This window comes from Danaus plexippus (genome assembly GCF_018135715.1).
Source record: "Danaus plexippus chromosome 16 unlocalized genomic scaffold, MEX_DaPlex mxdp_23, whole genome shotgun sequence".
Lineage (NCBI taxonomy): Eukaryota > Metazoa > Arthropoda > Insecta > Lepidoptera > Nymphalidae > Danaus > Danaus plexippus.
In genome coordinates this window covers 4763937-4783051 of record NW_026869851.1, presented here as the reverse complement: position 1 = coordinate 4783051, position 19115 = coordinate 4763937, and the positions used below count along the sequence as shown (strand labels likewise).

Here is a 19115-nt window from a genome sequence, read left to right as displayed (position 1 = left end):
TCACTACATATGTAGTTTTATAAAATCTTTTTACTAAGTACACTTTTCTTCTGTTTCAGGTGAGACTCTAGTTTCTAAATATTCAATTAGTTTTTAATCGGCAAGTAACAAACTTTGAAGGTAAAACATCCTCATGATAGGGCACAGATGTATCAGAACTCTTTTCTGTTCATCCGCAGTTGGTTAAAACCAGTGTTGAATTCTTATAAACGTACTTGTCGATAGATCGTGTAAACAAACTGCTGACAGACGTTAACGCTAACAAGAAGCCGAGACACACACACAGACACACACAGGCATATACACATACACACACATAGACAGTTCACTCACACGTATCTCTCTGTTATTACAATATTATATCTTATGTATAGATGACGTCTAATTGTCTCATATAACACAAGGTCACTGCTGAAAATCCGTTGATGGCAAGGTAAATAGAAAGACGAGATATTCATGTGTATGAACAACCCCGCTCATAGATCAAATAGTTCTTAAAGTAAGTGTCCCTCTCACTAAGAAGCGATGCTTAATATTTTAGTATATTATAGGTAGTAGGTTGAGTTTGTTCAAGTGTTAGTCCATTAACAACTAACTGAAACATACGCCGGGCTGTGTTCACGGCAACGAAGACGAGATGAGACACTCTCACATGATGCCCTGTCAATATGAATAACGCCCTAAACTTATATTATTTATTAACTGTTAAAAATAAAATTAAAATTCCTTCTTAAATTATAATTTTCATTTATTTAATGCAACTTCTTTAAGAAGAGTATTAAATATTAAAAGAGAGTAGTTTTCTGTGTCCGTAGAATGATATCACGAACAAAATATTAAAATGACACGTTTTACTTTTAAATTAACTTATACTTGGCCAGTTAGTTTATACAATATGTGTTATTGAACCGTACTAACGTTTAGTTGAACAAATTGCTACCTATAATTAAACAAACATTTGCCGTGTAGTATGTGCTCGGTGAACAATCTGATCTCATCTTCGATGGCTCAATAATTCCTGGAGTTTCCGTTTTCTAGAACGGGTTTTGTCTAATTTATCTTAATTATATTCAATAAGATATTACTTTTAGTGGCGTTTTCATTTGAATCTATCATAATTAATTATTTCTGAGCTCTGTCAGTCGGTGATAAAGTTCAAATTCAAATATTTTATTTAAACGATGACTTATACCAAACTATTCGCTGAGCTCCAGCTCATTAGTTCATTTATAACTGTCTTGTAACAAATCTATTGGAAGCTAACTATTAATTTTTATTGAATAAAATCTTACCTCTATGCTATTTTTGATTTTAATATACACATATAAACAATAAGGTTTGTAAAGTTTTGTTGTATGTTTTATTATTTTAATTACAAAAGTTATAAGTCTATTCACAAACAGTTCGATGATCAGAACCGCAAATAAAAGGTTCCATTTAGTAATGGGATCAACACAGCGGAACCTGATCTTCGATCTTTATTTTTTTCTTTTATATTTTCATTGCTCACCGTCTCCTATCGCTCGACTACACGTTATGCTCGTGTTGACAACCTTTTACCTTTTTTTTATCAATATATCTATTTAATGTTATTATGTTAAATGTTATTAATTTAAAACGAGACTGTTAGATCTGTAATCATTTCATCTGAATGTCTCGTATTTTGTACAGGAGTACCCACATTCTAAGCTTCATAGTTCGAACCTAAATCCAACATCTATTTGATAATAAACACTCATGTCGTACGACGAACGTGTCAAAGCTTCTAATGGAAGTTGATCCGAGACCTGATACTGTCTCACTTCTATTTGGAAGACGATCTGTTTACAAATTGAAACATTAATGCCGCGGGTATCTCGAGTTTTAATCGACAGTTTAAGAATTAATGAGTGATACAATTTAGGAAATGTAACTTTGACACTATCAACTGCGAAGAATTGGGGTCGTTATTAATTATTTTTTTGATGTGAAAGCCCATGTTCTTTATTTATTTATTTTTGGTGTCGGGTTGGAAAATCCTCATGGAGCCCCGCCGCCCTCGGGGAAGGGCGAAGGGGACTGTCAGACTCTTACTGACTAAAAACCAACCCGTGTTCCTCATGAACCCATAAGTCAAAGAGGGGGGCGGGTATCGCCAAAGCATTCGTCGCCACCCCAAAGCCCATGTTCGATCTGTAGTTACATGACTACAGCTAGGCTCTACCACCTTATTTATTAACTGTTTATTTTTATAATTTTTGATAATAATAAAATAAATTTTAATAACTAACCTGTTAGTTCATATCAGTTTTAAGACGTAACGTATATTCTCCTACTATTAAAGAAGTAGACTGTGAGACTAGTTAAATGGTCAATGTACATTTCGAACACTCGCCCGAGAATGTATTTGTGAGTTATTAATTATAGAGCATTACATTTATCTGTAAGACATATTCATTAAGGTGACCCGTGTACACCTGTCTTCGCCTTACTTGACATGTCGCTCGTCTCAAGCCTTTCAAAGCCTCTTAAGTCCTTCATCGCATGTATTATATGATCGTGTGCCTTAATCCTTCTTTATTGTTGTATTTATATTACTAACTTAGAGCCCGAGCTCTGCTTTAACGTTTCGTTTAAATTCCAGAGAAAAAGCTATTTTAATTTAAAAATGTAAGCGTTAACAGTCCAACTATAGTATTCTCCGGGTTACGGCAAAAATAAAAACTAGAAGCAAAGGAGGTCAGGGAAGCGTTTTGTTTTCACTTTAATGTCATCAAATAAAAAATAAACAAAAACATTCAAATTAATTCTTATATTTTATTTTTAATAAAACAACAGTTTATATAAAAGGTGGTAGAAGATGTTAATATATTGTAAACGGCCACGTCCGCCCACCGCTCCTATAGCTGATAGAAGATCATTATTCGTGTAACTTATTATATTTATATTAAATTATGTTAAAATAACGTGTGAAAATTGCTGTTTGTATATTAAAATGTTGCCAATAAATAAAGTCGTTAAGAGTTGTCGGAGTTGTTAGCATTGAATATATAATGAAAGAACTATTCTGTGAAATATTAAAGACTGTGTGAGCGCTCTGAACGATCTGAGCGCTCGACTGCTAACTGTTCAGCAAACGTAGTTTTGCTAATTGCCCGCCGAGATTAAACAGAACCACGACTCCGTTCTTGTAAAGAGAGGTTCAAAAGTCACATTGAAATGAATACTACAGACTGGTGAAGATGACTCAAGGCATTCAAACTTCAATGTATAGTTTAAGCTTTGCTTGTTAATTTTTGGGCTATTTTTATTTTTTATATCCATATATTCTGTCATATATCAATTTATTCTAGATAAATTATTAGATGGCGAGTAGTAAATCATTAAAAATAGTATAACAATATTCTAAGAATGAAATTATATTTAAGGTCGTGTAGAAAATAATACAATGAAAACTGAGATCACTTTTTAATTGTTAATGTGACAACGATCAATAAATTAAACAACTTTTGCCTTTTTTTTAATGTTTTGCCATTTTATAAAAAAAAGTGTCAAGAATGTTAAAATTAAGAATTAAAGAATATATTTTCTCGATGTCGATTGTTCTAAAAACAATTTGTTTATGACAATACTTATACATTTGTTAACCTCTCATCAACCTCAGTATGTGACACGGACAGACGGACAGATAGACATGCAGATCATATTTAATCATTATCATAGTGTTTTATTCGTCTCAATGTTAATTTTGACCCAGTTTGAACTTTCGTACATTCCGGCGTGTTCGTCTCGTCCCTCATTAATATTAATATTTTCAATATGAACGATCCTAAGTTATGTTATCAATAACAGACACACACATTTTAGCGTATTAATGAAATACTATGCATTAGTTAGAATTTCCAACGGAACATAATTTAGATGTATAGATATTTTTTATTATCTTTTCTTTATTTTTATAAAACCGTCCATCGTATAAAAAAAAGTTGTATGCATATACGTTTGAAGCGTGAAGTCGTCCGATGTGTCGTATGTGTTCCTTCAGTGTGTGTGTTTTTTCTATTTCCGCTAATTTTCTTTCTTTTTTTCTTATCTAAAAGATATAAATATACCTTATATTATATTATTAAATGAAAGAAAAAATGTAATGACTAAAAGGTATGGAGGTATTTACAGTCGCCTGGACACGTCCGAGTGAACATTCCATACCAAATTAGATACATTAGCATGTCGCGTTAAAACCTTAGCCGCTAAGTAATCGATGCTCACACCCGTCTCATTTAAATAATATACCAGTTACAATATACCAGCCCAGCATCGCTTATAAGAGGACGGCCCTCTAGGAGACGGCACACTGGAACAATACGACGAAATAAAAAAGACGATTCCAACACTCATGCACATAATTCCTTGTTGTAAACGCTGGACAAATCTATTTAAATATCTCCGGTAATAATTATTAAGTAAAAATGTTAACACGAGCCTTATGTTAGCACCGTCACCGTCACCGTCAGCGTCACCGTCAAGCTGTCAGCATTCAACGACTGGAGACTATTCAATTAATACATCAATGTACGTCATCTACATTGACACGTGATAACATCAAACCTTAAACGTACTTTTTAAGTTTTATTCCAAACATTAGCTTCGTCTCGTTGTTCGCTCGCAGCATCGCGTCCCATCAGAGATCTCCGCGAGTAAAATGGATTTGAGATTTACAGAACAGATACAATTATATTTATCATTTATATATTGTATCGAAGTAACTTCATTCAATATAAATAGTACATTCCATACAACCTAAATGTATGTCATTACCAATATTTTACGAGGTGAAATTTAATGTATGATGAATCCCAATCCATTATTGATTTGTTTTATATATTGATGGCGCTCATCAGCATACGAAGAAGCTTTTTCTTTTTATTCTCGATTATAATTTATGTTTAGCCTCATTTTATGTTGAAATCGATACTAATGTTTTAATCTAAATGCACATCAAACATATCGATCATAATTATGACTAGAGGTCATGTCGCCAACGGCAGTGTGTTATCTGATAGCTGGATGGGTGGATGAATATTTAATAATGTGAAGCATCCGTTGCGTATAAACAAACGTATCATCCGAGGCATCATAACGTTACTATTGTTAATGTCACAGTAACTTTAAAATACAAATCCAAGTGACCTCATCCGTATGTCGACTAGACTTATTTGTTTAAAGAACCGGGTTGCTGCCACATGTAACTTAATGCGTTCTATATGGAAAACACAGAATACTTTTATAAGATTAGTTTCTGAACTAATATTAAGAACTAAATCTATCTGTTTCAGACATGTTCCAAACGGTTTTATTTGGTCTTGCAGTGTTCAATCCGTTGATAAATGACTCTGTTTTTGATCATGTGGTTAAATTCCTTCGCCATTTACGATGAATGTTAACATCTCATATAGTTTTATATAGAGAGTGACATAAATCCCATATTCAATAAGTTCGAGAACAGAAGATATTTAGTCTCATGTTTCATAAATTAGTTTTTTTTTTATTGAGGAAACACGAGCCTCATTACACTCCGACGCCAACATTTAATTAAATAGCTTAGTCGATGTGAACGGAAAATGGAAAGTCCAGTTAGAATTCATTCAGAACTATTTACAAGGGATTTGATGTTGTAAAACACACCGATAAAATTAATAAACGTTTCAAAAAGAAACAATAAAAGACGAGTCGTTATATTTTATAGTATTTAGTACGTGTATACTTCTAGAGTCCAAAGACAGAATATTAACTCATTAAACGTATGCAATTCCAACATTTATTGTTAGTTTTCATAATAGATTTTTTTTCTTATAAAAACAAACAAACAAAGCGTTTTACTTTTAAATGTATATTGTATACATAGTTATGTAAATATATTGGGCCATATTAAGTCTTGTCTCGTAACCAGGTCACTCAGCTAGAAACGTTTAATTAAGAATCTGGAACGGAAACACAATTTATTACATTTTTTATTATTTAAATACCAAGAGACCGAGACAGTTTTTATAGAGAATTTGTAAAACATATCAGATTAAATATCGAGGGAATGTAACGAACGAATGAGGTTTGAAAGAACCGACAATTCGACCGAGCAACAGACCGACTAGCGAGAACGACAATGACAATGACTGATAAGTGTAATAGAGTATTGAGATTCATAGAAGATCTCCAGTCGATGATAATCTCATGAAAATGATCTTAAAAATGTTTTTATGTCGAGGGATGTCCGCACTGCGACGAGTCTGCCCGAGCACTGAGACGAGATAGTGGGAAAAGCACTGAAACAGCATTGACATACATACACTACGATAACCTGACGATTAAAATTAATTTAAATTATTTAACTGATCATACAAAAAAACTCGTTTTATTAAAAATATATCAAAAATAAACACATACGAAAGGTAATATTTCATGTGTATACAGTAATATACGAACATTTACATAATAAACAAAAAAATACAATGTTTCCGGTCTGGCGTGTTTGTTGCTTTATATCAACGTCTCTACTTTACTTTATATTGTTACTGTGACGAATCTCTCATCAAGCAATATTTAGTTCGATCAAAACGCTACCAGACACATTCCAACGTTATCAAATGAGTATCGGATCGGAAATTAACTCAGAAAATTAGTTACAAGTACCTAGGAGTCGAATTATTTCCAGATTATTACAACAGTTTACTTTTTATTGACGATTGAAAGACTGAAAGTAAACATGGATGGTATGAAGCGGCGATACAAACAGATACTCTGCGAATATATACTGTAGCAACTCCTCAAAAGGCAATGTGGTCGTGGTGCTGTAATCTCACTTATTCTTAATTTCTTCAAAGTCTCGAGACCAGGACATAAGATTAAGAAGATGAACAAATTATATAAACAGTATTACATATCATTATGTGACATCGGTTACAAAATACTATTTATAAAAACATTATAAAAATAAACGTCGTTCTTATAAACATTTTATTAATTGAAGACTTATAAAAAGTTTCATCAATAAACATTTATAAGTGTAGCATAACAAGAGTTATTTGGGGCGGAAACGAGCAATAAAACAACCGTACAGTTCAAAAAAACTTTGAAACTTAAGGTAATATACTACAGTAACGAAATACGGATCTATGAAGAAAGTATAAAGTTTAATTATTATCTTTTAAACATACAATCTTCACACTATAATAACTTTTGTATCTCTCCAATAACATTAATTCAATCACACACAGACACTAAACTTTCTCCAAACGAAATTATACAAAGTATTCAATATACAAGGAAAGTTATTAAAAACGCGCTCCGTCCCCGGAGCCCCGCCGCGAGACTCGCTCTTATAATAATATATCATTATACACACAGACGGACGAACGGACAAACATCGTGACCGCTAGTTGATACGTTAAGACAATACGATAATACTTTTATCGATTACATGATTCAATTCAAATCTTCAACTAAACTTCTTCAGCCGGCGACACTGTACAGAGATATATTATTTCGTGCCAACAATGGTTTTTGTATATAACAGTAAAATAATTCATAATACGATAAACAGATAGATGTGTATCTGTCTGTAACATGATATAGATACGATCGTTGTTACATAGCTCAAAAACTTTAATCTACAATGAATATTGTGTGAACGTCCAGTTACCGATGAATGTCCAAGGGTCGAGTGTTTGTGTAAATCGTTGCTACATTAATGTAATGATTCGAGTCTCCATTAAAGTTTAGTGACATTTAAAATTAACCACCTTTATATTTTTATGTGTTCAGTAATTATACAGACAGGACATCGTTATTTAAATATTTGATGAAGGCTTCCCAGTTCGCATGTGTCATCATTTGCATAGACTTCCAGCACAGAGACCAGTTCCTGTAATTACTAGAGATCACCTCCAACAGTCTCTGTAAACACACTCAGACTACGGTCTTCACAAACCAGGGAACGAGTCTGAGTTCTCTCTGTTAAGATCACAAACGTCTCTCGCACTTCCTCAATATGTAAAACTGAAACTCCGTTTATCTTGTTATTTGTTCTAAATTATCTCAAAACCAAATAATTTGATGGAAAAACAAGTATCATTTCTTTCCGTCGTTTTTTAATAGTAATTAATTTAAACCTTCATCAGTGAAGAGATTCTTATTTCACGAAATACAATCTCCTCGAGACAAATTTTACAAATGAATGAAAATGTATGTTCTACAGTGGAATACCTTCTTCACGTAACAGTTCTCGAGGTTTCCACATTGAAAACTTTTTCACTAATTAATATTAATTTAAGTTCTGTTAAAGTTTATTGTACAACAGCGCATACCATTAACACACGGCTCGCGTGCTGCTGTGTCAGGGTTGAACAATAAGGTATGAACAATAATGTTCAGTACCATAGTTATCTTAAAGATCAATAAACAACATATTAATATATGATCGAGGTATGATCTGCGGCGATCATTTGCTCGGTCGATAAAAATGCCTTTTAAAATTCTTCATAAAAGATATAAGTTAGGTCGTATCTTAAACCGGTCGCGTATCGATCGAGGCGTCTCGATATCGGCGCATCGGCGGACTCGGGAGACTCTCTTAATATGTAAATGTAACATACTCAAACTAATTTTGTCCGTTCCTATTTTATATATTGTCGTTAATTGCTCGTGAGATCATAAATCATGAAACGGCGTGGCGGGGCGCCGGGAGCGGCGGCGGCCAGGACTCCCATGCACTTATAATAGATCCCAAACGATATTTATTAGCTAGTTGTAATATGTTACTTCTATATGTTAATCGGAACTGTTGTCCTTTAAAACGAAAGATTCGTAGACGGTCCAGCTATTTATTTATTTTTAATAAACTTGTACTTTGCTTTTTAACTCCAAAGAGTTAGATCATAAGTTTCCTGATTCTATGAGGATTGAGAATCTGTTCTGATGGTATCCACACAGCCACACTGTATTCCTCACATTTGAACGTTGTCGACAGGTCTGTCCGTATTGCAGGTCCTAGAGTACTTGAAGGTAAAGAGTTTTCTTCACAAAGACGTCTGGCCGTCTCCGCACACCGGCACTCCCGCATGCCGCATGCCGCATGCATATAAAGATGCGCTCTTTTTTTATTTTCCATAAATAGTCGTTCCCACGTCTGCTGCATTCACTATCAACTTGTTCATTTTAAACAGAAGTGTATGAGCTAGCTATCAAAGGTTTATATTGTAGCATCTAAACACACGGCGAACCGCTTCTGACTAGTAGCTATAGTCTTTACAAACGCCTTGCTATAGTGCACCGGGTTGACAACACAGGATGAGTCTAAACACGCTTGTTTGTTTTAATTACTAATGGTCGTTTCATGAACACTCTCACACACTAACACACGTACTATAATTTGAATTCAATATAACAGTAAAACGATCTCCAAGTTGTTTTAAAACCAAATGAATATAAATTTCCGTATAATATTTTGTGTTTATTAATTCGTCGATGATTAATCATCATCAGCATCATCGAGGCAACACGGATGATGTTTTTAATGATCTCGTTTAAGAAACTCTTTACGATGGGAACTCGCATTCAATGGTTACCTTTCAAGTCTTCTACATCTATGTATCACTAGATACTTAGCAGAACACTCGTTACGTACATCATTTAATATGTTAATGAAGATTTTAATATAATTGACATACAAAAATAGTTTGTTCAGTACATGTATCCATACGTATGTTATCGTATCAAACTATTTTCAATTCATATTAACTGGTGTCTTAAGAAATATACTTTTACCGTGTTGCTGAAAGATAATATTTCAAAACATTATATGAGGGAAGCGTCACATTACATTACAAGCTTAAGTTGTAACATGAGTAGGTACTTGTAGTACTTGCAGTAAATAAGTTATGACAGGTCAAGAAATCTAAACAAAATATGCGATTACATAGCAATGATATATTTTAAATTATTTTGACTCAACCTTTTAAATTACTATTTTAGTTAACAAATTCCGTAACGGTTGCTGGTAAGGAACGCTTACCTGTCTGAGAGTAGTATCCTCAGTCGACAACGGCAGATTATTATTATTCGTTACTTCTTGAGCGATCCATAGTGGTTCTAGAATATCCATAAAACAGCTTTCAATATGGTGTGTGAGAGGATCATTACTTTCAAAATTATAGATCAGACAAACATAAAAATAGCCGTGAAAGGAACCGACGGCGCCGCGAGCGAACAGAGGCGCTTTGATATTATACAGATATTATGAAAGAACATTTGGATATTTATAATACAAAAAGGTTCCCTCAGTTTGAATAATTATAAACAACGAACGAATTAAATGATATAATAGAAACGTAAACAACATACTATTAAAGTTTAACAATGGAAAGCCCATTGTAACGAGAAGCGGTGAGCTGTAATCTATTTAAAAATTAAATTCAAACAATACGAGCACTGCTTCCCATAGCAACGCCAGGGCTTTTGTTTCATCGCTTATTTTCATTTTAGTTTTAAACGGAACAGCGCGAATACAACGAAATTGTGAGGCTCCATCTGGAAGTCAACATTGTAACATGCTGCCCGCACTCACTACTTACATACAACAAACTTGTACGGGTATTTGCGATTTTGTTTAATTTAATAATTAAATAATATATATAAGCTATGTTAAAATCATATTAAGATGAGCACACAACCACTTCTGTAAGTAAGTCCTGATTACGTTACAAGCAAAACGTATACAAATGTAAAGTAACTTGAAATTTCCAAAAGGACAATAGCTTCTGTACTAATTTTATAATACAGCTCTATTGCTTGAACGATAAGTTTAAACAGAATATGTATAGTAAGGACGGTTTGTGTATGTGCGTTCAGCCCGGTGTCCGTGTCTGTATGTGTGTCACGTACATGTGGAATGTGTACGGCTTGTTAGTGTGTCCCATTGTTAAATATTTTATTGGTTCTGATGTATGGAGTCCATGAACTCGATTTACGTCTTAATCGAGAGAAAAATATTAACATAAAAATTAAACAACAACTCGAACGGGACAAATACGTCCAGCCATTATAGAAAGAGATCTCCATTTTAACACCAAAGCTGTTTATGGGAAACACAAATTTAAGTTACAATACAAAGATATAGAATATATTTTTGATTACCATCATACAGACGCAGTTATAATCCTGTATTAAAGTATTAGTTAGCTAAAATGAATAGCGAACCTTCGGCTAACGGAGACGTAAACCGTTCAGTATCCTTAGTCCTTTAACGTCACAATACGAGGCATCTGACGTTTTTATTCAGTACCTTAATATCCTAATGTGCGAAAATTGGTGAATGAAATACTGTTAACACTGTACGTAGTGTGACGATGCCGACTTGGACTAAGCATACTGATGAAGTGTCTTCACTTTACCGTCGGAAAACTGCTGTTACTGTACATGAGACAGAGACTAAACTAACTTTATCAACTGCTACTAAACTAATCGCCATACAACAGTTACAAATGTATGGAGACCTGTTTTGAGTCATTGGTATTATTTTAAGCGTGACATATCAACAGATTATTGAGTCATTTAAAGCGCTAGCTTCCTATGAAGACTAAGTTGACGCAGACGGTTACTACGACGATATTTTCCCACCATCTTTCGTAATTAATAGAACTGGAAAAACGTTACGTCTAAGGACATTTTTAATTAAATAGAAAATACGATTAAGACGTTAACAGGAAGTGATGAAATCGAAGACTTTCGCGAAATTGATTCATTTAAATGAAACTAATATTTTTCTTATTTACTACGCGTGCCTTATATTTTGTTAAAACTACATACTCCCCACGTTTCGGTTACTTTTCAGCAACCGTGATCACGGGCACATGTCGTCTGCCCGATTATTAGTTTCCTTTAAATAAGTTAACAGGAAGCTTTGGAACGATTTTAAATTATTATTTGATGATATCTGTTAGTAAAAAATATTATTAGATGACTGACTTCACTCGAATCTACAAATGATTTGCCGCCTGGAGACATTCTGAACAGAATCTGATATTATTATATAAAGAGAACAAAACGATAGCACGACTACATCGAAGTCTATCGACTACCGATTCATCGATAACGATGGAATTCAATAGTCGATAGTCGATAGTCGATATTCGATTGAGGCTGAACATCATCCAATCGTGACATAAGATAACATCTCCCGCTCGTGTGTCGTAATATGCTTTACTACCTTGTAACACGGTTTGTTTTTGAACTCGCGCGATGCGTTGCGAGTTCCGGTGAAAAGTTAATTATGTTCAATTTTCTGCCGTTTAAGACCGTATAAGATTTTCTCGCTGCATGTCATTTATTAATTATAATTTAGATAACATTTCGCCATTTTAGAAAGCGGTTTGTCGACTGGAGCACGTAATAGCATATTAAAGGAATATATATACAAGTATTTAAATAAAACTAACTTAAACGTTGGCTTCGACTTTAGCGTTACATTAAGTCGTCCTCGGATAGTCCGAGTTAGAGCTTAAATATCTGTTAAATCAATCATCTTTCTCTTAGATTTATGAGAGTCGCTTCAAGCACTACGTCAATAAAACGATTCCCATATTAAATTCAACCGTTACGACTCTTTTCTCTAAAGGTTGACAGTATAATGCTCCCTAGTTCCTATACACCCATCGTCAGTTATTGCGAGAGTCATATTATAGCTACCAGGGTCATTACAATAAACACTTAGTACAGACATCTAACTGTTCAATTTTACAACATCGTTAAACGAGACGCTAACCAGTAACTTACAATGTCTGTCCGTGTGTAAAAGACACGGCGACGAGCCGCTTCAGATGAGACTAAGACCAGAGACGCGTCGTCGGCATCTTGAAGGTGTCTGGGCGAGATATTCAAATGAAGCGGGGATGACATTAAAGCAGCCCATGGAAATTTATGAAGATTATATTTAACAAGACGTAGTTCGCCTCGCTCGCTGATCTCTTGAAGTGTATATTATTTCAATGCCATATGACACATACACATACACACACACACACACACACACACACACACACACACACACACACACACACACACAAAACAAACACATACTCTAGATATATACTTTAATATTAACAACGGAAGGGATCCAGTTCAAATGAAATATTGAAAATAAAAAACTTCGATTCACACCGACTTTGTTGAAGAATTATTATAATGATTGAATTCAATCAATCAAATCAATTCAAATTGAAAATATTACAATAGGCGTTTAAAGTACTAATTAATAAAACTTGTCCAACTTATATTTGTATAAAACTAATTTTACATTTGAAGAGTGAATTTGTTCCATAAGAAGTGGGCATCTATCAACCGGCGAGTAGCAGTTTTTAATTCGACATTTTAAATATTTCCCAGTAGTTATGTGATTATGTTTTATTAATATATATGTTTAAAACACGTCGTATGTTATTAACTCGTGAGAGGGAACGTTGATTAATATAACACGTATATTAGTATAAAATCATCTCCCGCACGACAACATCCTGTGTTTAACGTTCAAACATTATTATTATCTAGTAAAACCATTATTTAATCAAAATATTATGATTAATTTGATTTCTATAACCGCTTTCGTAAATTATTAACATCTGCCTAAACTAGTATTAATTGGATTTTTTCTCAAAACAAAATTTATTTTTAGTTTCGATTTAAGTTAGAGAGTGATTCAAAAATGAAAAACCAGCGGTCGGTCGATGTAATTTCAGACGACAATTTAATACTAGGAACCTCTCCGGCTAACAAAACGAATATGCGCCTATCAAAAATGGTGGGATGCAATGTGGTTGTTGTTCTGACTTCTGAGTTTGTTCCTAACGATTCCGGCAGCTGACTTGCATTCATCAAGTATTTAATCACTGTAGTCTGAGACTCAAAAATAAATCAATCATCTCAGTTATTTAGTGAGTCACGATTTTAGTTCCGTTGATTGAGATATAACCTATAGCTTGCGCGGGCTGAATCGGTGTGTATTGTAATATAAGTTACTTACATTCAAGCTCACCAACCAAACAAATAATCATTTTATTGTATGAACTAATAATTCATCATGACATAAAATTTGATGATAATCTATAGTAATTTTTATTTCTCCTTTCAGACCAGTCTGCAGAAACTGTGTGGTGTCACCGACTGGGTCGTCACCACCGCCGCTACACGAGCACTCGTCTCCGCCCCCACCGGCGCCGGCCTCACCGCAACTTCCATCTCCACAGCCGAGCCATAGCGGCTCATCTATCCCCAGTACTTCGAACTCTCCTCACCCATACTCCTATCCTAACTTTAGAAGAAGTCAACCGTACCAGGAATACAATCTGCTCCACAGTCATAGTGGCTCCCAACTGAACCAGCCGCCCCCGAGTTACCATTCCCCCCAGTCTCCCCAATCTGCAATGTCTCTATCTCCACACCCCGTCCCTCAAGGAAAACTCAGAGGACTATTGGAACATGCCGAGCGACTGATGAAGCCCGTCGACCCTCACAGACATTCGCAGAGTGACGACGACTCAGGATGCGCACTGGAGGAATACACATGGGTTCCCCCTGGACTGAGACCGGAACAGGTTAGTGAGGAGATTTTGTTTCGCTTTAATAATCCTGGTGAAAATAAATCGAGGAACATATAGAGACAATAACATACCCTCAACACAAAAAGACAAACCGGCCTCTTTAATGGACCGATAAACGATGCAACCTTTTACCGTCGGCTGATAAAGATCACAAAGACCGCTTTGAAAGAATAACTTGGAAATTCTACACGTGCTTATAAACATTGACATTTCACCAACAGTAAAGAGGAATAGCGAATATTGAAAAACACGGAGGGCGATTTGATAAATCTCTTTAAATAAAATAAAAGTATGTTAAAATAATTTGCGACGGAATGTCATTTACAGAACGTTTTAATTCTGTTATTTCTTTTAATTTTTTTTCTACAGCTCCAACATTTCCGTGACGCTTTAATTTCTAGAATATTCTGAGGCTTTATATTTCCATCAACGCTTTGTCTCGCCACAAGCTATTGTTGCACAGAAGTTTGCTTGTTTTCAATCTTTGTATGAAGAGTCCTTACGATCTATTGTGAGCTTAGAAGCAGAAAATGTCTAGCTACTGTTCCTCTATTATAAATATCAAAGCAGATGTAGCTCCAAACAACGTGAACCACTAAACAGTTTTATAAAGTCCACAATCAAGATTAATGTAATATACCTCTTTAAAATTCCTATGCAGTAATTAAATCCTCCGTGACCATTAAAATTCAAAACATTCCGTTGATTCCCTGCAAAATAAATATTAAATTCTCCCTCGACGGTAACAACTTAAGTACGAGATTCGGGTATTTATAATTAAAGTAAAAATGAAGGCGGAAACGAAGGAAGGCATCGAGGCAAAAAATTAAAAGATCACCCCCAGCGTCGCCTTGAGACCCGGCCCGGTGGACATCCACCGACGGTATTACAGACAACAATTTGGCTTCACTTTAATTACACAACTTCGATCATTTATTTTTATTGTTAAATTTTATTGAACAACTCACAACTGGAGCATTACTTTAAAACATTTCTACAACCCTACTTTCGTTTTATGTGTAAGTTTGAAGAACGCCGGCTTTTAAAATACGTTTAATCTCTTTGTAAAATGTGTTATTCTAAATTATGATTTATCAAAAAATGAAACTCGAGTTTTGGGATAACACTACGTGTTTTTGTTTTTTATGACTACATAATCCCGACGTTTCTGTTCCTTTTCAGTGTCAGATATTTTGATCTTGTCTTCCCTGATCACGGTTATTGCAAAGGCACCGAAACGCCGGGAGTATCTAATCTATAATCCTACTAATTTAACCAAAGTCAGTTTGATAATCAGACTTTCCGTAAACTATATCTATTAATATATATTAGAAATGAGTGAGCAACAATTGTAAGATAAGAAATCGTTGGCGGTAGATGATAAATAACAGGACCAACTGACAGACATACACATCTCCTCTGCCCGTGATCACGGTTGCTGAAAAGTAACCGAAACGTCGGGAGTATGTAGTTTAAAAATAATAAAAATTCGCGTAGTACATCAGAAATATATTAGTTTCATTTAAATGTATAAATCTCGCGAAAGTCTTAGATCTCATTAAGATAATTAGTTGTTCAGACACAAAACGTTGAAATTACAAAACTCTCTGACTAATTAAACTCACTCTGTATTCCAGTCATATTCAAGTCTTTGATTCATTTCAGCATGTAGGTACAAACAGACTGATACCAAGTTTCTTATACGTAATAGTGTTAAATTAGTACACTATAAGATTGATGTAACTTTTTCACGGTGTAATAAATTCGATGTCACCTAGATCTAAGGTAAGATACGCCAAACAGGGCGGTGGTCACGGAGCACACGGCTGGCGGCTGGCGGTGTAAGTCAACACACGAGTAGAGTTGTTCCTAGTTAGTGTTTTTATATCTTCTATTTATCTCGAGCGCTGCGTTGAAATATACATTAGGACTCTACTTTATGGGAGGAGGATGTCTGCTTTCACACAAAAAAAACCTATGAAATATATATTTCCTGTTAATTAATCTATTTGTGTTGATCTAAATTCCCTTTCTCGGTAGTTTTTTTATAAAATCCAAGCGGATTTTCTGAAAATTTTTATCGTTCACGATAACGGTATTTTCAAGATGTTGTTTTATACAATGTAATTATTTTGTTGTCAGACCTGAGAGTGAATCGAGTGTTAACAGTTCGTAATGAATCATTAGTAACAGAGAGATCGATTCAACAGTGTAATCTATTACATCCCGTGCCTTAAACACATCTTATAAAACATTCCGAGATGTCTTCTTATGCGGAGCGCCATATTGATCACCCGTATACGTTTAAGGCATCCCGAGCACCGCTCGTGTGACGCGCGACGCCAGCACCGCCATACACTTGTAACAAAACCAATCCACACGACACGACTACTAACACGTTTAATGAATATAATAAAATATAGTCTAAAGTTACTCACAACGGAACATCGACTAGATGAAGCATTTGATTCACAATACGACATACATTAAAGACATCTGAACCAAAGATAAGTAACAATACGAGTATATTGCTCTGAAAGTTACCAAAATCTGTCGATAGGAAACTCGCAGTTCACTAACCCTTGTAGTGTATCGTTACTTTTATAGAAATAATATTTAAATCTTTCATAGGGCTATTGTAAACACGAAGTCAGAATTAAATATTTACATACATTTTGTCATTAAATTAAATAAAAAACAGCGTATTAAAAATAAAACGTCACATCGTCTATGAAAAATTATTCTTCACGGGGAGTGACATTTATATTCACTAAGCTATTCTGTCAACTCCCGAATCAAATTGGCCACTATAAAGGAGAAAAAACAAATCCAAAATTAAAATTATGTTCACAATTACCATTGCTCCTGGACAGGCTTACTGTGTACAATACGTATAATATAAACGTGTGTATTAGAAGAACAATAATTGTATAAATTTATCTTCATTTGTAATGTTATTAATTCCTCCGCGTCTGTTCCAAACGAGGCGAGTGCAGTTCAAATCTCCCGTTATATTAATTATATCGTATAATCATTTTGAGAGTCCGGTCACGTCTTCATTTCATTAGGCGACAGTTAATGAAGTAAAGTCGCAGTATCTTTATTGTCTCATGTGTCTCCCTCATGCGTGTCTTCGGCTCCCTCGCTGGTCATTGGTGCATTTCTTTGTTCCAAATTAATCGTTGATCATTCATCATAAGACGGTGACTACCTACTACTAATGATATAAACCTTCAATGATCTTTATAGCACATACAGAATATATTCCGTTATTAAAATAATATGTTACAAGAAAATGATGAAATTTGTCTGACAAGATAATTAAAGCTATCATCGTAGCAGACAAACATAGTGTCAAAACTAGACTGTTTTCTAAAATGTATACGAACGTTTGTTTCATTATATTCTCTAAATAAATATAGTTTTATTATTACTTACTAAAGTATTTCATTAAATATAACAAACGTGCCCTTATTAAGCTGGTACGTGTGTCTCGTGTCCGCGCCCCGCGGATTACTCGTTAATACTATTATTTATGTTATTAGCTCATAGTTCCTGACCCCAACTCGCTCTGAGCTCAACTCTATCACGTCTCAGCGAGTGTTGTGTTATATTAGTTATGGTATTACACGAACCGATAAAAAGCATTTAACAGATAACTATTAAAAACATGCAACATAATATGAAGTACGTCAAAATTATTTTTAGATTATATTCGTAAAATAGTTTGCATTTCATGATATCTCTATGCTCTAGTGATAGCGGCAGGTACCAGCAGTTCATTGTTGTGTCACTCTTCCAGGTGCATCTGTATTTCTCAGCGCTGGCCGAGGACAAGGTGCCGTACGTGAACAGTGTGGGAGAGAGGTACAGGCTGAAACAACTCCTGCAACAGCTGCCTCCGCAGGATAACGAGGTATGTATAGACTGGATTAGAGAGACATGTTATTAAAGAATGGATGATCATATTGTGAAGATTCCGTTCTGATATTTGCTACACAATTGAACATTTATTTACTGATATGTCACCCAGCAGAAGAAATATCAGTGCTGTCTTTTGACAATAAGGTAGATTAAATTGTTGAATTATCAAAATATATCACTATTTTAAAAAATACACAAAATGATACAAAAAATAAACGTTATAACGTGGTTATAAGGATTTTATAGCATTATATTTCCTTTAGAAAAACGTCTTCATTTCTACGTTTTATTAAATTACATATAATACACTAAACCACTAGGATTTTCGGGTAATTTTTTGATCGCAATGAGACATTCAGCTTAACACATACGTATGTTTCTTTCATCTTTTTATAAATATCCAGTTATTTCTATGGTTCAGTTTTCGTACGCCTCTATTACTGACGTTTATGAATGATCCTTTTCATATAATATTTACAATATATTTTCTATTGTTCATGAGTTATCGTGTGTCGGATGTGTACGTCGCAGATTGATATCGCATACTTGACAGGTGTTTGTATTCTT

The 19115-nt window shown here is 34.5% G+C and overlaps 1 protein-coding gene across 10 annotated transcripts in view; it reads left to right on the top strand.

The window, feature by feature from the left end:
- LOC116771742 (protein prickle) overlaps window positions 1-19115 on the top strand; it is a 153406-nt gene that overhangs the window by 93971 nt on the left and 40320 nt on the right. For all 10 annotated transcript variants that reach the window (XM_032663692.2, XM_032663693.2, XM_032663688.2 and 7 more), the window contains 2 exons: window positions 14156-14618; window positions 18427-18540. In XM_032663692.2, coding sequence (XP_032519583.1) covers window positions 14156-14618; window positions 18427-18540 — 577 coding nt within the window. The remainder of the gene's footprint in view (window positions 1-14155; window positions 14619-18426; window positions 18541-19115) is intronic.